This window comes from Podarcis gaigeae, assembly GCF_964106915.1.
Source record: "Podarcis gaigeae genome assembly, chromosome: 8".
NCBI classification, from domain to species: Eukaryota; Metazoa; Chordata; class Lepidosauria; order Squamata; family Lacertidae; genus Podarcis; species Podarcis gaigeae.
This window is the reverse complement of record NC_139684.1, coordinates 12,397,507-12,419,604: the sequence shown is the minus strand read 5'-3', so window position 1 is coordinate 12,419,604 and position 22,098 is coordinate 12,397,507. Positions and strand designations below refer to the sequence as shown.

Here is a 22,098-nt window from a genome sequence, read left to right as displayed (position 1 = left end):
ATAAACAAGTACCACTCCGGTGGGAAGGTAAACGGCGTTTCCGTGCACTGCTGTGGTTCGCGGCTTAGTCATGCTGGCCACATGACCCGGAAGCTGTACACCAGCTCCCTCAGCCAGTAAAGCGAGATGGGCGCCGCAACCCCAGAGTCGGCCATGACTGGACCTAATGGTCAGGGGTCCCTTTACCTTTTTAATATTTTAGAAGGACAGGAAGGAACCCCACAGGCAGAATAATTGTCACACGCAGAAGGAATAAGGATATAGTTTGAATGCTTCACCTATGGGTTTATAAATCATTTAATGTGTCAAGATGAATGGATGTTGTTAATATTGCAGTTGTCGTCTAAGGAATTATTTTGACTTGAATGTAACTGAGATGAACAAGATTTTAGAACGCGGAAACAAAGCAAATCACCAAACCATCCATTCTAGCACGCGGGAGGCCAACCAAATTATATAATTTGGCACCTGAATGGCTGGGATTAGTAATTGCATTATAATTCGGCACTGTTATAATGAGGTTACCATTGGATTATTCTAATAAACTAATAAAAATTATTGCATTTTTTAAAAAAGGTAGTCCTGGGGGACCTCAAAGCTTGCAGAAGTATAAAATATCTGAGGTTGAGGTGTGGGTGGGGGGAATTAAGGGAGGGAGAAGCCCCCCCCCAGCAGCCCATGGAGGATGGAGCATGCTCAGTGGTCCGCTGTCGCCGTCGGTGGGGCGAACGGAACGGAACACCTTGGGAAAGGGTGTGGCTGGCAGAGCAGGCATTCTGCACAGAGTGCGTCCCGGCTGCAAGCTTCCCAACTGAAGTGAAGGACATGAGGCGGGAGTTGGTAATGCAGGTGAGCTGTGCACAAGCAAGCTGCCAGCCAGCTCTGTCGAGGCTCTTTTTATTAGCACAATATGCAAAGCCAGTCAGATACATTTTGGACTGTGCCCTTTACACATCTTCCAATCACCCGATCGTGGGGTAGTACAAAGTTATTTTGGCACCTGTTTCCACCGCATCACTTTCCCCTTGCACAATGTATAACGAAGGAGACAAAGGTCATAGACAAGGCACGGCAGACCACTGAGAAAGCCAAAGGTTAGATAGAGGGCATGATGTTCAGACAGCTGTGGCTTGTCTGCAGATTGATGTGTGCTCTCTTCCTTCTCTCTCTCTCTCTCTCTCTCTCTCTCTCCTTCTCCCTCCCTTCCTTATATATATGGGGAGAGAGATATATAAGGAAGGGGGAGAGAGAGAGGAGAGAGAGAGAGAGAGAGAGAGAGAGAGAGAGAGAGAGAGAAGGAAGGGATAGAGTCATATGGAAGGGGGAGGGAGAGAGAGAGAGAGAGAGAGAGAGAGAGAGAGAGAGAGAAGAGATAAATATAGAGAAATAGAAAGTAGGGAGAGAGACAGAAGAAAGGGAGAGAGAGAGAGAGAGAGAGATGAGAGACAGAGACAGACAGAGAGAGAGAGAGAGAGTTGATGGACTACATGGAACTGGCGGAAATGACTGGCAGAATCCGAGACCAGGGAGAAGAGTCGGTGGAAGAAGATTGGAAGAAATTTAAAGATTATCTACAGAAATATTGTAAAATTAATGAATGTTAGAAAGATGTTGGAATGAAGTTATATGGCTTTAGCAGAAATGTTATAAAGAATTAAGTACAAATAGATTGTTAATGGATCAAAGGGAAAAATAAGGTTAGAATGTGTTAAGATAAATTATAGGACAGAAAACTGAGGAAGATGGAAAGGATTTGCTGAAACAGTTAATTGAAGTGGAATACAAAAAAGGGAGGTGGGAGGAGGTCGCTGAAACAAGTAAATGAAAAGATAAGATATTGAAAGTATTGGATGTGTTTTTAATTGTTTTTATTTTGTTTTGTTATGTATATGTAGTCTTTTTGTTTTTTTTTGTTTCTGTATTGTATTGTATTGTATTGTATTGTATTGTATTGTATTGTATTGTATTGTTTAATTCTTTTGCTTTTTATTCTGTAATCTTTAAACTCTTAATAAATATTATTTTTAAAAAAGAGAGAGAGAGTAGGGAGAGAGACAGAAGAAAGGGAGAGAGAGAGAGAGAGAGAGAGAGAGAGAGAGAGGCTCGTCTGCAGGTGGAAGTGTGCTCCACACCTGGTCATTCCTTCCCAACTTATCTCGAGCCACTATATAAGCAGCTGATCAGGGGCAACCACCTTACCAGCCAAGCGCCTCACATCCCGTAGAGCCGCGGCCTTTCTGCAGGTCTCACCTCCTCCCTGCTGGCGACGAAGCTGCGTCCAGAGGTTTCCCTCCGCCCTGAAAAAAGGTCGAGATGGAAAGAAGATAAAAGTCTCGACCAGAGAAAAATGGCAGATCAAGTTGATGGATTATGCCGAAATGGCCAAAATGACCGGAAGAATCAGAAATCAGGAAGACTAAAATTTTAATAGGGAATGGGGAAAATTTATAACATATCTTGAAAACCATTGTAAACAGTTAAAGTCATTCGCAGGATTGGAATATCACTTGTAGTTTAAGGGTGAATTTTGGACACAATGCAGAGGTAAAAGATTTTGGATTATCATAAAAGATGCAGGAGGAAATGATTGGCAATAGGACCCACAAAGGGGAGGAGTCCAGGAGATTCTATGGAATCTTGTTTTTATGTTGTATGTTGGATAAAAGGTAAAGGGACCCCTGACCATCAGGTCCAGTCGTGGCCGACTCTGGGGTTGTGGCGTTCATCTCGCTTTATTGGCCGAGGGAGCCGGCATACAGCTTCCGGGTCATGTGGCCAGCATGACTAAGCCGCTTCTGGCGAAGCAGAGCAGCGTACGGAAACGCCGTTTACCTTCCCGCCAGACCTATTTATCTACTTGCACTTTGACATGCTTTTGAACTGCTAGGTTGGCAGGAGCAGGGACTGAGCAACGGGAGCTCACCCCGTCACGGGGATTCGAACCGCCAACCTTCTGATCGGCAAGTCCTAGGCACTGTGGTTTAACCCACAGCGCCACCTGCGTCCCTCTGTATGTTGGATATGTGACTGTAAATCTGAAAAACCAAATAAATAAATTCAAAAAAGAAAAAAGGTACAGTGGTTCTGTTTATCCTCCCAAAGTGCGTGTCTGTGTGTAGCGGCCAGTTTCAGACTGAGGAGGCCGCTCACCTACAGATATTAGATTGGCGCCATCTCTCAGAGCCAGCCTACCTTGCAGGGGTGTTGCAATCTATTTAATGCTACAATCCCGAGCAAACTATCTGAATCGGGATTCCTGTCTTTCTCCTCTTTTACGCACCTGCTGTACCGGGCAGCGTCTTCCAGGTGTTCCGCAGGTAGGTGGCATAGGTTGGGGCACATCCTTACGCCCTCTGCTTCTGGGGTTGTCGGCGCTCCTCTGATGGGGCTCGCTGCCTCCAGTTGCGGGGAAGGTTGTGCCTTCCGCTGCTTCGCCAAAGCATCTTGCCACTAACAAAGAACCAGGCTTGGAATAATTAATAAACAACAACAACAACAAATTATTATTTATACCCCACCCATCTGGCTGGGTTTCCCCAGCCACTCTGGGCGGTTCCCAACAGAATATTAAAACCACATTAAAACATCACTCATTAAAAACGTAGCTAAACAGGGCTGCCTTCAAATGCCTTCTGAAAGTCAGATAGTTGTTTATTTCCTTGACATCTGATGGGAGGGCGTTCCACAGAGCGGGCACCACCACCGAGAAGGCCCTCTGCCTGCTTTCCTGTAACCTCACTTCTTGCAGGGAGGGAACTGTCAGAAGGCCCTCGGCACTGGACCTCAGTGTCTGGGGAGAATGATGGGGGTGGAGACGCTCCTTCAGGTATTCTGGGCCGAGGCTGTTTAGGGCTTTCAAGGTCAGCACCAACACTTTGAATTGTGCTTGGAAACATACTGGAAGCCAGTGTAGATCTTTCAAGACCAGTGTTATGTGGTCTCGGTGGCCGCTCCCAGTCACCAGTCTAGCTGCCGCATTCTGGATTAGTTGTAGTTTCCGGGTCACCTTCTAAGGTAGCCCCAGGTAGAGCGCATTGCAGTAGTTCAAGCGGGAGATAACCAGAGCATGCACCACACTGGCGAGACAGTCTGGGGGCAGGTAGGGTCTCAGCCTGCGTACCAGGTGGAGCTGGTAGACAGCTGCCCTGGACACAGAACTGACCTGCACCTCCATGGACAGCTGTGAGTGCAGAACGACTCCCAGGCTGCGCACCTGGTCCTTCAGGGGGACAGTTACCCCATTCAGGACCAGGGAGTGCTCCACACCCGCCCGCCTCCTGTCCCCCAAGAACAATACTGCTGTCTTGTCAGTATTCAACCTTAATCTGTTAGCCGCCATCTGCCCTCCAACTGCCTCCAGACATAGAATCATCAAACTGCAGAGTCGAAAGGGACCCCTGGGGGTCATCTAGTCCACCCCCGCAATGCAGGAATCTCAGCTTCAATTTCATGCTCCATAAATTTTTCACAAGTGCTAAGGTAAACGTAAAGGGACCCCTGACCATGAGGTCCAGTCGTGACCGACTCTGGGGTTGCGGCACTCATCTCGCTTTATTGGCTGAGGGAGCCGGCGTACAGCTTCCGGGTCATGTGGCCAGCATGACTAAGCCGCTTCTGGCGAACCAGAGCATCGCACGGAAACGCCGTTTGCCTTCCCGCCGGAAAGGTACCTATTTATCTACTTGCAGTTTGACGTGCTTTCGAGCTGCTAGGTTGGCAGGAGCAAGGACCGAGCAACGGGAGCTCACTCCGTCACAGGGATTCGAACCGCCAACCTTCTGATCGGCAATTCCTAGGCTCTGTGGTTTAACCCACATCGCCACCCGCATCCCACAAGTGCTACCCTTCAATAAAAAAAGATATCTGAAAAAATAACCCTATATCACCCATGAAGGACTAAGATATGGTTCGTTCTAAAACAGGAGCAGGGAAGCAAATGAGTAAATGTCAACTAAGGATTGGTTCTTATGGATACAACCCACAAGTGACCTGTAACTAATTAGGAACACCCAATTTTCCCCTTGGTATCCTATCTTGAAACACAGATTTTGGAACATAAAGAAGGCTGATCACTGAAGAATTGATGCTTTTGAATTATGGTGCTGGAGGAGAGTCCCATGGACTGCAAGAAGATCAAACCTCTCCATTCTGATGGAAATCAGCCCTGAGTGCTCACTGGAAGGACAGATTGTGAAGCTGAGGCTCCAATACTTTGGCCACCTCATGAGAAGAGAAGACTCCCTGAAAAAGACCCTGATGTTGGGAAAGATGGAGGGCACAAGGAGAAGGGGACGACAGAGGACGAGATGGTTGGACAGGGTTCTCGAAGCTACCAGCATGAGTTTGACCAAACTGAAGGAGGCAGTGGAAGACAGGAGTGCATGGCGTGGTCTGGTCCATGGGGTCACGAAGGGTCGGACACGACTAAATGACTAAACAACAACAAATCTGACCAATCTCTTGCCAGCTTCCTTACGAAATGCCGGAATTGAGCTGCATTTCCAGATGAAGTCCCTTTGCAGTCTTGGGTGGCTCCTACAAGAATATTTGGGTACATAGACAGACTTTTGTATCTGTGGTCAACCTCAGGTGGAAGACATTACTCATTACCTGCTAGCCTGCCTCTTATACAGAGACCCAAGGGATCGCTTTCTGAAGCCTTTGTTCACACAAGCAAGCAGGCACACCCCAGCAGAAACGGTTCAGTTTCTTTAAGCGACAACAATAGCTTTGTAAAACACGGAGCGTCCCTCTATGCACTGGTGGGGGGCGGGGGAATCCTGAAAAATGAGTTAATTAAAATCGCTATAAAATTGTTGTGGTGATTCGGTGGTTTCATGTGAAAGCAAGTTGGGTTTGAGTTTGTAGGTGTCTCTGGTTATCTTCTCTCTCTTTCAGAATGGATGCTGGCAAACTGGATTTTAAAAATGATGTTATAATTGGAGCTGTCAGAGATGCATAATAATAATAATAATAATAATAATAATAATAATAATAATAATAATAATTTTTTATTTGTACACTGTTCAAATGCTGAGGAACTTGGCAAACTCTGTATTTATAGTATGCATTTTTATATTAAGGATGTACCGTATGTTCTGTATTATTTTATTAATGCTATTGCCTTCTTCTTTTTCTTTGGCAATCACTCATAACTGAGTAAGATTGTCTTCCATAAACACGGTTTTAGCAGTGAGTCCGTAAGTGATCGCGGAGGCCAATTTTGGATCCACACGTCCTTCCACAGTGGAGACATAGATTCCCAGGCAGGAGTTGATCACGGTGAGGGTTTGCCAAGCGTGCCTTCCTCCTAGCACGTTTCCCCCTTGCGTCCTGAGTTTGAGTGTCTTCAAAGCCCATGACACCTTTGGTAAAGGCTGTTCTCCAACTGGAGCGCTCGCAGGCCAATGTTTCTCAGTTGTCAGTTTTTATACTAGATTTTAAAATATTTGTCTTGAGAGAGTGTTTAAACCTCTTTTGTTGACCACCAGCATTACGCTTCCCATTTTTAAGTTCAGAATAGAGTAGTTGCTTTGGAAGGCAATACAGTGGTACCTCAGGTTACAGACGCTTCAGGTTACAGACTCCACTAACACAGAAATAGTACCTCAGGTTAAGAACTTTGTTTCAGGATGAGAACAGAAATCGCACAGCAGCGGCGCAGCAGCAGCGGGAGGCCCCATTAGCTAAAGTGATGCTTCAGGTTAAGAACAGTTTCAGGTTAAGAATGGACCTCCAGAACAAATTAAGTTCTTAACCAGAGGTACCAATGTAATCAGGCATCTGCACAACATGACCAGTCCAATGAAGTTGATGTTGAAGAATCATTGCTTCGACACTGGTGATCTTTCCTTCTTCCAGTACACTGGCATAAGTTTGCCTGACTACCCAAGTGATGCGTAAAAAAATTTTGAGACACCATTGATGGAATCTTTCAAGGAGTTAGAGCTGCTGTTTATAAGTGGTCCATATTTCACAATCTATTGCAGAGACATCACCTTGCCAACAAAGGTCCATATAGTTAAAGCTATGGTTTTCCCAGTAGTGATGTATGGAAATGAGAGCTGGACCATAAAGAAGGCTGATCGCCAAAGAATTGATTCTTTTGAATTATGGTGATGGAGGAGACTGTCTTGAGAGTCCCATGGACTGCAAGAAGATCAAACCTATCCATTCTTAAGGAAATTAGCCCTGAGTGCTCACTGGAAGGACAGATCCTGAAGCTGAGGCTCCAATACTTTGGCCACCTCATGAGAAGAGAAAACTCCCTGGAAAAAACCCTGATGTTGGGAAAGAGAGAAGGGGACGACAGAGGACGAGATGGTTGGATAGTGTTCTCAAAGCTACGAACATCAGTTTGACCAAACTGCAGGAGGCAGTGGAAGACAGGAGTGCCTGGCATGCTCTGGTCCATGGGGTCACGAAGAGTCGGACACGACTAAACGACTAAACAACAACAACAATTGCCTTAATACAAGTTTGACATGGCCTTTGGCTAGAACAAAAAACTGGTGAACTTGGAAACTTAACATCTGCAGTTTGGCATATTCGTGCATCTAACTCATGATCGGCTGCTCTGACTGGCAGCAGCTCTGCAAATTTAATGATTTTTCAAAAAACCAGAGGGTGTGTGTTTTACCAGTGAGGCGTAGCTGGACCCAGAAACTGGGCCCGTCTTGGCTGCACCCTGCTCTCTTAACGCCCCAAGCCCTCTTACCTTGCGGAAGCTGGCAGCCAGCACCACCAGAATGTGGTTCTTCTGGGCAATGCCTGCTTGAACCTTCCTTAACTGCACGGCCCACCGCAGGGCAGCAAGCCCCTTGCGCAACAGCTGGCGCTCATACAGAGCCCAGGCAGCAGCCGTCTTCCCAGAGACGTGGTTGCGCCAGGCCATAAAGCATTTCTCCAGCTGGGGGTCCACCCTCTGGGGCAAAGGCCTGGGAGAGAGGGGAAGAAGGGAAACGAGAGCTAGCGTTCCGTTTAACCAATTAACCCCCACAAATTTAAGTTGATTAAGTGATCAGCTCGAGTTGATTAATCTAATCCATTCTCTTTAAGGGAACAGGCGATACTTCGAAAGAGAAAGCAGGTTTCGGAGATAATGCGCGCATAGCTTGGGATGGACAGGTGTTCAACCCACCTACAGCTTTTTAAAATGCATGCTGCTATTAAAAAATATTTATTTACTACAGCAGTACCTTGGTTCTCAAACGCCTTGGTTCTCAAGCACCTTGGTTCCCAAACGCCGAAAACCTAGAAGTAAGTGTTCTGGTTTTTGAACATTTTTCAGAAGCCAAACGTCTAATATGGTCGTTTGCTATTGTTTCTGAGGCGCCTGCACCAATCAGAAGCTGCGCCTTGGTTTTCAAACATTTCAGAAGTCAAACAGACTTCTGGAAGAGATTACGTTTGGCGCTTTTGCTTTTGCTATTTGTTTTGTGTTTTTGAGGCTTTTTCAGTTTATTTGTTTTTGTGACTGTGTGGAACCCAGTTCAGCTACTAATTGATTGATTGATTGATTTAATGATTGAGTGACTGCGGAAATGGATAAAAGCCCCCCATCTAAACAATGACTATCATCAGTGCGGGCAAGAAAAAAATTCATTTTAATTTTTAATCATCTACAATACTGTCTTATTTATTTTATAGTACAGTACATTGATAATTGCTTTCATTTTATGGCTCAATGGTCTCATTAGATAGTAAAATTCAAGCCAAAAGGGGTTGTTTTTAAAAGTCTGGAACGGAAGAATCCATTTTGCATTACTTTCTATGGAAAAGCGCGCCTTGGTTTTGGAACGGACTTCTGGAACGGATTAAGTTTAAGAACCAAGGTACCACTGCATTTGATTTAAACGGGGGAGGGGTTTCTTTAAAAAAATGTAAACACATTTTGTAACATTTACAGCACCAAAAGCGTTTAAAGACGGGCAAAATAAATTTTGAATAAATACTATGGTAAGAATAGGGATTTAAGACCTAGATAAAAAATATTCAAAGTTAGGGACAAAATATTGGAAAAGTGTACATTAAGAATGGAAATAAGGTGATAAGTTGCTGGTCAAGGCTTTATAAAATTGGAAAGTAGGAGTGAGAGACGTGAGGAAGTCCAAAGATGAAGAGAAGAAATATTGTTTGTTCTATGTTATGCTGTTTTTTCTTTTTTTCTTTCTATTGTATTAAAAAAAAACCTTAATAATTTTTTTAAAAAAAAATAAAGACGGGCAAAATAATTACCTGTTTCTCTTCTTCTCCATCGATTCCAGGTCCTGTAAGCAAAGAAAGAAAAATCAAGACAATATGTTGGAACAAGCTCATCCCTCCTCTTATGGAATCTCTGGGCACAAGGCTTGGGACATTCCACACCCACCAGATTCTAAATTCTGCGCCATGGTAACCTGAATTGGGCTGAAAAAGCTCAAGGAAAGCAGAGATCTACCACCTGAATCCACAACGCAGATCGAAATAAAATAATATACACACCCTGGTATACATCAGCTTATCGCACACAATTTAGTTTTGCTTCCAAGTAACTTGTGGAACTCACCGCCACAAGCTGGGAGTGAAGGCCACGAGACACAAAACTCAATGTTCATTCAACATGCCGCTCTGTTAGCTGGTAAGCGGAATGGCTGGAACAGGACCAGCGGTCAGGGATGATGGGAATTGTAGTCTCAAAACATCTGGAGGGCCGGAGTTTGCCTACAGCTGCTTTAGTTAGTAATAGACAGACTGAGCTCACCTCCTTTTGCTTATCATCCATCCGGTTGTTGCTCTCCTCGTCGTACAACGCTGTGGTCCTTTTCCCAGTCTGCTCCACTGAAGGCCCTCCTCCCTGACTATTTTCTGCATCAGGCCAACAGTCGCCGGGCACGGAATTTGGGGAGCCGTTGCCACTACTCCCAACAACGGCCGCACCTATACTATCGGCAGCCTGCCAATGTTCTCCAAAGCGGCTGAGCTTCCAGTGGGCCAGATCCGCAGCGTGCTCCCCTGCGGAGAGCGTGGGGGCCCCGCCGTCCTCTCCTAGTTCGCCCCCAGCTTCACGGACGTCAGAATCCTGGGTGCCGTTCCTAAACCGGCACGCAGGAGAATGTACTGCCAGGCTGACGCACACAGGAGACCCCAGGTTCGCCGGAGAATCGGCGCACAACGTCTTCAGGGAGACCTCCAAGCTGTCGAAGGAAAGGAGACTCGAGGCATGGTCTGAGAGACTCAACTCTGAGCGACGCAACGCTCCTGAGGCGAGCTCTTCCGGATCAGCTGCCTTTCGGTGGCAGCGGGTTTTGGAACAGCCGCAGGCACCCGTTCTTTCCGGAGTCCGCCACCCACCGCCCGAGCAACATTCGAGGTAGCGAATGGAGGTTTTGGAACAGACGTCTTCTCCCTGAAGTGCCAGCGAGGTCAGATCAAAGCCGCCACGGAAACCTGACTGGTCCAAGGCCTCCGTTGGGCCTGTCTGCAATCCAGCGTTGTCGCACCTGTAGACAACGGAGATGGGTTTGCCCACGGTGGAAGTGCCGCCCCAGTCCCTGGGAAAAGGGGCTCGCCATTTGACGCTGGCCTGCCTGGCGTAGCTCTCTCCCACCGCCAGATGCTCCACAGCACTCAGCACAGACGAGGCGGAGACCTGAGGATTGCGGAGCGGCTGGCAAGGGAAAAGAGGACGTTTGGATTCCCAGGGGGAGGAGCCCAACGCCCCCATTGAGGAGGTGGCTTCTCGCTTGAGCTGCCGGATGGAGCGGTGCAGGTCAGCAGACGTCCGGGAAGACTTCAAGAGGGTCTGGAGCGCTGCAGAAGACCCAGCGCTCTCCACCAAAGTCGAAGAGTTCAAATGGTCCAAGGTAAGGCCGGGCCCACGATGGAAAGAGTCGTCGCTTCTGCTGGGGCTCGTGGGAGGACACCGGCAGGAAATGGAGCCAGGAGCCGATGTCACGGGCAATTCGGCCGGAGAGAAGCACCCTCTGCAATCCCCGAGATGCCCGCAGATTCTTCTCGACGCACAAACATGGCTTGGTTTTGACCCATACTGGTCCTCGCTTCCCATCCTGTTTTTGGAGAGGGTGCCGCAGGCATGAGAGACATCGCGGCTTCTACTCGAGAGGTGGCTGGGAGGGTTGCCCTTTAAACTGAGCTGCTCTGAGCATGAAGTTGGTGCATCTCTGGTAAACTCGGAGTCTCCAAATGCGCCCCTCTGCAGTTTTGACTCAAGGTTGCTTTGCCGTTTGGGTAAAGAGCCGCCGGTGGCGTCCTGGAAAGGCCAATAAGGGCAAGAGAGGTTGGTCTGAACAGCACGGTGTTGCTGCAGGTCATTGCTTCCCTTTCCCGTGAACGCAGCCCGTTTTTCCCCCTGGGAACTCGCTCCTCCGCAGTCTGACCTGCGGACAACGGAGTCGGCTGCTACATTCCTTTCCGTGGACAGGTACAGATTGATGTTGATGTTTCTCTGGATGTTTGTTTGCTCTGCAGAGGGGAAGAATAAAGCTGTTTATGTTAGGACTCAGCATGCGTGTCAAATACCTTTCCATTCCTTCCCGCGGCTGACGTTTAACAGTGACCCCACATCAGATCCTTCAACTTTGCAAGTTGGGATGTGCGTGAACATTCCGTGACTTCACAAAAGCAAACAATGATTACTGACATGCCGTGATGTCTAAAAACAGGGAATCTGAGCAGAAGGAGGAAGAACGTGTGGAAAACTGACATACATTTACTGAATGCCACATCTGTACTGCACATTTAAATCGCATGGCTTCTTCCAAAGAATCCTGGGCTCTGTCATTTCTCCCTCACAGAGCCACAATTCCCAGCACCTTTAACAAACTACAGTTCCCAAGATTCCTGGGGGCAGCCACGTGCTTTAAATGTGTGGTGCAGGTGCATTGTGGGAAAGCAAAGCACACTGTTACAGTCGTACCTTGGAAGCTGAACGTAATCCATTCCGGAAGTCAGTTCGATTTCCAAAATGTTTGGAAACCAAATCGTGGCTTCTGATTGGCTGCAGGAAGCTCCGGCAGCGAATCGGAAGCCCCGTCGGATGTTTGGCTTCCAAAAATCGTTCGAAAACTGGAACACTCGTTCAGGAGCCAAGGTGTTTGAGATCCAAGGTATGACTGTATTCTGATAATAATAACAACAATAATACACTTACAATGAACACTGTAAATTGATGCAACAATTGAGGAACATTTAAGTTTCTAAAAACGGTGAGAAAGTGAAACATTACAGAGGTTTGTAAAATTACACTTTGTTTGCAGAAAGCAAATAAGGTTTCCTCCTTCTCCCATAGTAAAGGTAAGGTAAAGGGATCCCTGACCATTAGGTCCAGTTGTGACCGACTCTAGGGTTGCGGTGCTCATCTCGCTTTATTGGCCGAGGGAGCCGGCGTACAGCTTCCGGGTCATGTGGCCAGCATGACTAAGCCGCTTCTGGCGAACCAGAGCAGCACACGGAAACGCCATTTACCTTCCCGACAGAGCAGTACCTATTTATCTATTTGCACTTTGAGGTGCTTTCGAACTGCTAGGTTGGCAGGAGCAGGGACAGAGCAACAGGAACTCACCCCGCCGCGGGGATTCGAACCGCCGACCTTGTGATCGGCAAGTCCTAGGCTCTGTGGTTTAACCCACAGCGCCGGCTGCGTCCCTTCTCCCATAGTACTGGAACCTAACAGGGCCATTTAATGAAGCTGAAACCTGCAAGATTCAGGGCAGACATTAGGAAGGACTTATTCACGCTGTCAACCCCTGGGTTTCAAATGCACACCGTGATTCTCTAGGTATTGCACGGGGTTGACTCTGTCCTAGAACAGTCCGCCCCTGGATTTCAGATTAGTGAGCGATACACAGCCAATCACCAGTGACGCTGTGATCAACCCACTCCTTCTCACATAAGAGTTTTTGACTATGGTTTGCCCCTCCCTTTAATAGCAAACTCAGGTGCTCGGTGCCAACTGAAATGGAGCAAAAGTATAAGTATAAACCTGAGCAGGAAACTCCCCCAAATATAGGTCAATAGAGAGATGGGGAAGATATATACAGTGGTACCTTGGGTTACATACGCTTCAGGTTACAGACTCAGCTAACCCAGAAATAGTACCTCGCGTTAAGAACTTTGCTTCAGGATGAGAACAGAAATCGTGCTCCGGCGGTGCGGCGGCGGCAGCGGGAGGCCCCATTAGCTAAAGTGGTACCTCAGGTTAAGAACAATTTCAGGTTAAGAATGGACCTCTGGAACGAATTAAGTACTTAACCTGAGGCACCAGTGTATGCGGGTGGCACTGTGGATTAAACCACAGAGCCTAGGACTTACCAATCAGAAGGTCAGCGGTTCGAATCCCCGCGACGGGGTGAGCTCCTGTTGCTCGGTCCCTGCTCCTGCCAACCTAGTAGTTCGAAAGCACATCAAAGTGCAAGTAGATAAATAGGTACCACTCCGGCGGGAAGGTAAACGGTGTTTCCGTGCGCTGCTCTGGTTCGCCAGAAGTGGCTTAGTCATGCTGGCACATGACCCGGAAGCTGTACGCCGGCTCCCTCGGCCAATAAAGCGAGATGAGCGCCGCAACTCCAGAGTCGGCCACGACAGGTCCTAACGGTCAGGGGTCCCTTTACCTTTACCACTGTACAGTGGTACCTAAGTTTAAGTACTTAATTCATTCTGGAGGTCCGTACTTAACCTGAAACTGTTCTTAACCTGAAGCACCACTTTAGCTAATGGGGCCTCCTGCCACCGCCGCACAATTTCTGTTCTCATCCTGAAGCAAAGTTCTTAACCCGAGGTACTATTTCTGGGTTAGCGGACTCTGTAACCTGAAGCATATGTAACCTGAGGTACCACTGTATATTCATAGAGAACAAGGCAACCTCAGTAGCTGTAGGACTCTGAGCGCTGGCTAGGACACCAAGATACTCTGCCACATTTTGCTGCAGTTGCCCCCTGTCTCGTCCCTCTGCAAGGATGCTAAATTGAGCAGAGGGTGCCCACCTCCCCAGCCAAACGCTATTTGCCTGTGCCTGCGCTAAGCTGCCGAATGCCAACATTCTCAGCACATCGTAAGGGTGCGGCTTTACGACGCACCTCCTGCAGCCAATCCACCTCTCTTCCCGCAGCGGCCTTACTCACTCCGATCGGCACCGTGGGACATGCTCCCGGCTCCGTCCGGATCTGTGGGGTAGGGTGTGGGGCAGAAGCAGATGCCCCTTTGTGTTTGCTTCTCTGACCTTGATGGGTTGGGGCCGGGGAACAACGACAACACCCCACCGTGCTGGGTTGTCCCCGGCAGCTGACGGCACGCTTAATGCTCAAAAGCCGAAGTGTGCTAGCCAGCTGAGTCGCTCTAAGCAGCTTAGAGCCCACGATTTAAGATCCCAGTTAGTCATTGTGGAACCAGATGTCCAGCATGCAGGGCGGTGGAAAAGAGGAGCGAGGAGGCTTTGATCGACTTCTAATTAGAGCTCCGTCCTCAAGACGAGCCGGGCAAATTAGCTCCAGAACAACCCAGTCTGTCTGGCCGGCGCCGGCGGCAGAACCGCATGCTGATGTCTTGCCCGTAGAAAAATATCTTCTATGAATTATTTCAAGCAATTCTCAAATGCCCGCAATAATCATCGCTCAAGAGCAAAAACATACGACTTCAGGGATCCGCACGCTGCCTCTTTAGGCAAACATGGCTCTCACCAGAGCGACTTGCGAAAAGCAACGCTAAGAGGGTCCCTGCCCTCAGGTTTTACAGTCTAAAAGGACATACACGTACAGTGGTACCTCAGGTTAAGTATTTAATTCGTTCCGGAGATCCGTACTTAACCTGAAACTGTTCTTAACCTGAAGCACCACTTTAGCTAATGGGGCCTCCCATTAGGTCCAGTCGTGGCTGACTCTGGGGTTGCGGCGCTCATCTCGCTTTATTGGCCGAGGGAGCCGGCGTACAGCTTCCGGGTCATGTGGCCAGCATGACTAAGCCGCTTCTGGCGAACCAGAGCAGCATACAGAAACGCCGTTTACCTTCCCACCAGAGCGGTACCTATCTATCTACTTGCACTTTGACATGCTTTCAAACTGCTAGCTTGGCAGGAGCAGGGACTGAGCAACGGGAGCTCACCCCGTTGCGGGGATTCAAACCGCCGACCTTCTGATCGGCAAGTCCTAGGCTCTGTGGTTTAATCCACAGTGCCACCCGCGTACAGTGGTGCCTCAGGTTAAGTACTTAATTCATTCCGGAGGTCCGTTCTTAACCTGAAATTGTTCTTAATCTGAGGTACCACTTTAGCTAATGGGGCCTCCTGCTGCCGCCAGAGCACGATTTCTGTTCTCATCCTGACGCAAAGTTCTTAACCCGAGGTACTATTTTTGGGTTAGTGGAGTCTGTAACCTGAAGCATATGTAACCCGAGGTACCACTGTACAAGGGAAAAGGGAGGAGGGAGGCAGGAGGGGAAGCGAGCTCAGGTGACACTTTTACACAAATATTTTTTCTGATTCTAAGATAATGCACTCCTCAGTACACACCATAATCGTGCATCTTACCCCATGTCAAGACGTAGAAAGACAAATAACATATTTAATTTCTAATTCTCATTACTTCCTCAATATATTTTTTTAAAAAACCTCCATCCAAGTATCAACAGCTGCTTGCCTACTATACTATGCCAATCCTGAAAATACCCACCCACCCGTCTTCCACAGACCCCTCCTTTCTTAAACTTGATAAACGATGTGACTATAAACCTTTCCAACCAGTTCCTAAGAATTTAATTTCTCCTTTCGCAAACGCGAGCGCATCTATTTCCTACCTGAGTTGCCAATGACTTTGCTCCCAATACAATTTCATTTATTTACTTATTCAATCAATCTTTGTCTGAAGATCCCAGCATAAAAACGCAAGATATATATTTACATATGCAAATACACACACATATATAAAACAGGAACAAAAACAAAACAATGGGCCCCCTCCCCTGTATCTCTTACTCTATCTTGTTCCTTTTTTATTATTTTTTATTAAATTTTCTGTTATACAATTTAAAGTACTCATTTTTACATCCTTAAAATATCAATGACTATCCTTCTCTTTCCATGGTTCATTTTACATATCATAAATCCCTGCATATTTTACAAGAACTATACCAATCGGTTTTCCATTATTGCACCCATCAAAACTTATTTACACTGTTGAATTTATCTTAATGCTGCCAGCGTTTTCCGCTGTACACAATTATTTCCCATATAGTCAATAAACATTCTCCAATCTTCTCTAAATGTATGTTCTTCTTGTTCTCTTTTTCTATATGTTAAGTCTGCGAGTTGTGCATATTCTGTCAACTTAAGTTGCCATTCTTCTTTGTTTGGGACCTCACTCGTTTTCCATTTTGGGGCTAACAAAACAAGGGCATACATAAATAACCTTTTTTGACACCTGGGAATTTCAGTCTGAATTATCCCCAACAGAAAAGACTTTGGTTTTTTGGGAAAGTACTTTAAAACATTTGTTTCAATTCATTATGAATCATTTCCCACTATTTCTTTCCTAACCCTTTCTGAAAACATAATAAACGTAATTAAAAAAATTAATAGGATCACTTGAGATTGATTGACACACCAGCTACAGTCCAGAGGGGCAGGGGTTGGCTGGTACCCATTGGCACCGGTGGAGGCCAACAGCAGGGGGCGCCAGAGCCAATGGCAGGTGGAGACAACTTATTCCAGATTTGCCTCCAACTCCTGGGCTCTACAAGGGGCAACCCTGAGAATAAGCAAGGAGGGAGCCAACAGTCAAGGCCACCCCACCCTAGTGGACTCCAGGGAAGCCTCAGCTTACCAGATGCCACATAGCCGCTCAGAAAAGGAGGAATGTTCTCTTTCTTCCTGCCTCTTGGCATCCTGTTCAGCTCCTCCACACCTGCGTAGTCCCTTTAAAGCCGAGACCAATCTTGCAACAGGAAACCCCGGGCGAGGCCACAGCGCCAACTGCCTGGAAGATCAAAGCAACAAGAGGTAAACAAAGCAATCTTCTTCGCTGCTATTACTGCATCGCAGTGGGGTTGGACTAGATGACCGCACGGTGTCCCTTCCAACTCTACGTTGCTATGATTCTAAGGCAGGTAACGATTCTGAAAGTCAGTATAGGCTGCTGAGTGGCCATACATTTAAAGCACACCCTCCCCCCAAAGAATCTTGGGAGCTGTAGTGCTTACTGTTAAGTTGTGGGTGAACATATCAGACAACACAGCGATTCTTCAAACAGCTCTTCTTTATTCTGAGGCCAGAACTGAACTGAGCTGAAGGGTTCAGCCAGCCTGCTTATATAGAGCTCCAGTACAACGCAACTGTAACAACTTTCTATAACTATCCAATCACTGAACGTCACTTTCAATCCCTTATTTGCATATGTGGACCTGAGTGAAAACTATCCCCCTGCTGGCCCAGGGTGAGAACTTCAGTACATAACACTTACAATCTGCAATCCCCAGCACCCCTTAGCAAACTACAGTTCCTAGGAAGCCATGGGAGAAGCAATTACCTGTTGCTGGAAACCACAGGAGTCGAGCTGCTTGGGGGCTTCCCACTGTGAAAACAGGATGCTGGACTAGATGGGCCTCATCCAGGCCACTTTATGTCCTTAAACTGTCTTCTTAAGCTGCTGCTGGGGATGAATTTATGACAAAGTTTGGACTAGAATCTTGGGTTATCAAATAAGGACTAGAACATGGGTAGGTAAACTAAGGCTCGGGGGCCGGATCCGGCCCAATTGCCTTCTAAATCTGGCCCGTGGACGGTCCGGGAATCAGCATGTTTTTACATGAGTAGAATGTGTTCTTTTATTTAAAATGCATCTCTGGGTTTTTTGTGGGGCCTGCTTGGTGTTTTTACATGAGTAGAATGTGTGCTTTTATTTAAAATGCTTCTCTGGGTTATTAGTGGGGCATAGGAATTCATTCATATTTTTTTCCAAAATATAGTCCGGCCACCCACAAGGTTTGAGGGACAGTGGACCAGCCCACAGCTGAAAAATTTTGCTGACCCCTGGACTAGAATCTTGCATACTCCTAATCACATTCCTTTTTAACCAAGGCTTTGGTTGATCTGATTTGCATCCTATGCCCTTTTTAAGTGGGTTTTTTTGGAGGGGGGCTATTGGGTTTTTGTTTTTATTATGTCGTTTATGGTTTTATATCTTGATTTTATTCTGTGAACTGCCCTGAGACCCCGGGGTATAGGGCGATATATAAATTCAAGTACAGTGGTATCTCGGGTTAAGTACTTAATTCATTCTGGAGGTCCGTTCTTAACCTGAAACTGTTCTTAACCTGAAGCACCACATTAGCTAATGGGGCCTCCTGCTGCCGCCACGCCGCTGGAGCACGATTTCTGTTCTCATCCTGAAGCAAAGTTCTTAACCTGAAGCACTATTTCTGGGTTAGCGGAGTCTGTAACCTGAAGCATATGTAATAATAATCAGCACCAATAATAATAATAATCAGCACCAATCTGTTTGGGGCTTGGTGGCTCCAATCCTGCATCCTGCATTGGATAACCTCCCTGGTCCCAGATCCGCATTTGTCTTAAGGGGGTTTATTATTCCTGATTCACCCCTTCCGATTTGCATGATGCAGGTGGTTTTCTGGTGGTCCTAGGCCATTGCATTCAGGCCTGCTCTGCACCCCTTTTACCTAAGAACGGAAGAAGAGTCCCACTGGAGCCAATCGGGAAAGCCTCTCCTCCTAACCCAGCATCCTGTTCCGGACGGCGGACAGCCTTGACACCGCTTCCCTTGCCCCATGGAGGGATTGGGGGGGGGGGGGAGACTTGCTAGGGGAGAGGCACGGGGTGCGGGTGGGGAGATCTCACCTGTGTCCCTGCTAAAGAAATAAAACCGAGCCAAGCGACTGTCCCTCAGTGAGGAGGGAGGACAGGGGAGAAGCCCCCGAGACGAGGCGGAGGAAGAGACTCCCTTTCCGTTGCAAACCAAGCTCCCGCGCCCTCCTTTAAACCGACGGAAATGCAACGGGGGGAAGCCAAGGGGGGCTTGGACAGCCCACAGCCGCCGCGCCGGCTCCGCAGCCTTTTCGATGGGGCCGCGGCAGGGATCTCGAGAGGGGCGCGCAAGGGACGAAAGGCGCCGCTTTGCTGCACGTTTCGCGGGGCTGACTTGCCCCATATTTATTCACTTACTACTTCAGGACATCCCCTAATGCAAACACGCTCGTTTGTTGGTATGCCTCTGTGTCTCCCATCGCTAGGAAAATTAGAGCAAATTATATAGCCAAGATAGCCACCAACTGTAAAGGAGATGAATTTATTTGACCCTATCTAAATCTCTACGTGGGACAAGAATCTACAGTTAGAACTGGATATGGAACAACTGATTGGTTCAAAATTGGGAAAGGAGTACGACAAGGCTGTATATTGTCTCCCTGCTTATTTAACTTATATGCAGAATTCATCATGCGAAAGGCTGGGCTGGATGAATCCCAAGCTGGAATTAAAATCGCCGGAAGTAATATCAACAACCTCAGATATGTAGACGACACAACCTTGATGGCAGAAAGTGAGGAGGAATTAAAGAACCTTTTAATGAGGGTGAAAGAGGAGAGCGCAAAATATGGTCTGAAGCTCAACCTCAAAAAAACGAAGATCATGCCCACTGGGTCCATCACCTCCTGGCAAATAGAAGGGGAAGAAATGGAGGCAGTGAGAGATTTTATTTTCTTGGGCTCCATGATCCCTGCAGATGGTGACAGCAGCCACGAAATTAAAAGACGCCTGCTTCTTGGGAGAAAAGCAATGACAAACCTAGACAGCATCTTAAAGAGTAGAGACATCACCTTGCCAACAAAGGTCCATATAGTAAAAGCTATGGTTTTCCCAGTAGTGATGTATGGAAGTGAGAGCTGGACCATAAAGAAGGCTGATCGCCGAAGAATTGATGCTTTTGAATTTTGGTGCTGTAGGAGACTCTTGAGAGTCCCATGGACTGCAAGAAGATCAAACCAATCCATTCTGAAGGAAATCAGCCCTCAGTGCTCACTGGAAGGACAGATCCTGAAGCTGAGGCTCCAATACTTTGGCCACCTCATGAGAAGAGAAGACTCCCTGGAGAAGACCCTGATGTTGGGAAAGATGGAGGGCACAAGGAGAAGGGGATGACGGAGGACGAGATGGTTGGACAGTGTTCTCGAAGCTACCAGCATGAGTTTGACCAAACTGCGGGAGGCAGTGGAAGACAGGAGTGCCTGGCATGCTCTGGTCCACGGGATCACAAAGAGTTGGACACGACTAAACAACAACACTTACTACATCCCCTAATGCAAACACATTCGTTTGTTGGTATGCCTCTGTGTCTCCCATCGCTAGGAAATTATATAGCCAAGATAGCCACCAACTGTAAAGGAGATGAATTTATTTGACCCTATTTATGTCAAGCTATATTCTATATCACCAAACTCCAAATATAATTGCACATTGTATTAATTAACATTATTTTTTAATATATTAGTGGCCATGTGGTGATTTTAGCCTATACATTTTATTATTTAATGTCTTAACCTGTATATTAAGGTACTTTTATAGCTGTTTAGGTACGCCCTCCCACCAGACATCTAAGAGAAGAACAACTACCAGACTTTTAGAAGACATCTGAAGGCAGCCCTGTTTAGGGAAGTTTTTAATATTTAATGCTGTATTGCTTTTAACACTTGATTGGGAGCCGCCCAGAGTGGCTGGGGAAACTCAGCCAGATGGGCGGGGTATAAATAAATAATAATAATAATAATAATAATTATTATTATTATTATTATTATTATTATTATTATAAATGTTTTAAGTTTTTTTTATTAATCCAGCATATTTTCTTTTAATTGTTGAATGATCCTGTGTACATTGTGGCAGCCTTTGGCTATGTGCAATAAAAATGACTGTTCACTTACTGAATTTATATATCAGGATTATTTTTGGCGGGGGAAGAACTGAGATATCTGTGAAGCAATTGGTCAATTAGTTATTTTTATTGACTTACTTGATTTGGGGGAGGGGGGCAGCTGCCCACACCCCAGTTGTGCCCATGGCCCCATAGCACAAATACTCTAGGAAACCAGAGTGGTGTAGTGGTTAAGAGTGTCGGACCTGGACCTGGGAGATCAGGGTTCAAATTCCCCCACTGAGTCATGAAGCTCACCTGGGTGACCTTGATCCAGCCACCTAACCTACTTTGCAGGGTCGTTGTAGGGATTAGCTGAAAACTGGGGTGAACCACATGGAAAGAATGATGGGATATAATTGCAGCAAATGAGCTTTTCGGCTTACCTGCCGGCCGGATGGAGATGTCATTCGGCAACCTGGCACCCACATGGTCGCAACTGGAACTGTGCCAGTCGCAAAAAGGTGCCTGGCAAATTTCTGACAATGGAGAGAGCAGAAGGAGATACCCCCCCCCCCCCGCAATCTCATAGTGCTTAAGCTCGGGGGCATCCAATGAAACTGAATGCGATTCAACACAGACGAAAGGAAGTCATTCATTGATTTATCGGCTACTTTAAAATGAGGCTGCATTTTAAACTGCATTTTAACCTGTATTTTAAATTGGTCCCCCCCTTCTCTTTTCCCCCTATTGTTTTTACTGTGGTTTTATTGGTGTTAGCCGCCCTGAGGCCGGCTCTGGCCGGGGAGGGCAGGGTATAAATATATTATTATTATATTATTATTATTATTATTATTATTATTATTATTATTATTATTGCAGTGCCCAAACTATGGAACTTACTCCTGCAGGAGGCAGGGATGGTCAACCTAGATGGCTTTAAAAGAGGATTGGACAAATTCATGCGGGGCAACTAGTTATTATGGTTTATTATTACGGGGTGAGTGCTTTAGAGCTTGAGTCCTGCTTGTGGGTTTTTTCTTGGGGCATCTGGTTTGCAACCATGGGATGCTGGACTAGATGGGCCTTTGAGCAGCTCAGTTGGTTAAAGCATGGTGCTGATAATGCCAAGGTTGCAGGTTTAATCCCCGTATGGGACAACTGCGTATTCCTGCGCTGCAGGGGGTTAAACTAAATGATCCCCAGGGTCCCTTCCACCTCTATGATTCTTCAATGACTTCTGTTATT

The 22,098-nt window shown here is 46.8% G+C and overlaps 1 protein-coding gene across 4 annotated transcripts in view; it reads right to left on the bottom strand.

The window, feature by feature from the left end:
- The window catches only part of LOC310849639 (uncharacterized protein), a 44,547-nt gene extending 25,116 nt beyond the window's left edge, over window positions 1–19,431 (bottom strand). The window contains exons 1-8 of one of the 4 annotated variants that reach the window (XM_083750126.1): window positions 18,843–19,428; window positions 17,515–17,637; window positions 16,813–16,965; window positions 9,743–11,463; window positions 9,238–9,269; window positions 7,718–7,937; window positions 3,281–3,450; window positions 2,200–2,297 (exon numbers count right to left, since the gene is read on the bottom strand). In XM_083750126.1, the coding sequence (XP_083606252.1) occupies window positions 2,200–2,297; window positions 3,281–3,450; window positions 7,718–7,937; window positions 9,238–9,269; window positions 9,743–11,463; window positions 16,813–16,873 (2,302 nt within the window). In that variant the 5' untranslated portion in view covers window positions 16,874–16,965; window positions 17,515–17,637; window positions 18,843–19,428. Of the gene's footprint in view, window positions 1–2,199; window positions 2,298–3,280; window positions 3,451–7,717; window positions 7,938–9,237; window positions 9,270–9,742; window positions 11,464–16,812; window positions 16,966–17,514; window positions 17,638–18,842 lie in introns of all 4 variants that reach the window. The other 3 variants (XM_083750125.1, XM_083750124.1, XM_083750127.1) reach the window with 3 other exon arrangements.
- Between the last annotated feature and the right edge of the window lie 2,667 nt (window positions 19,432–22,098).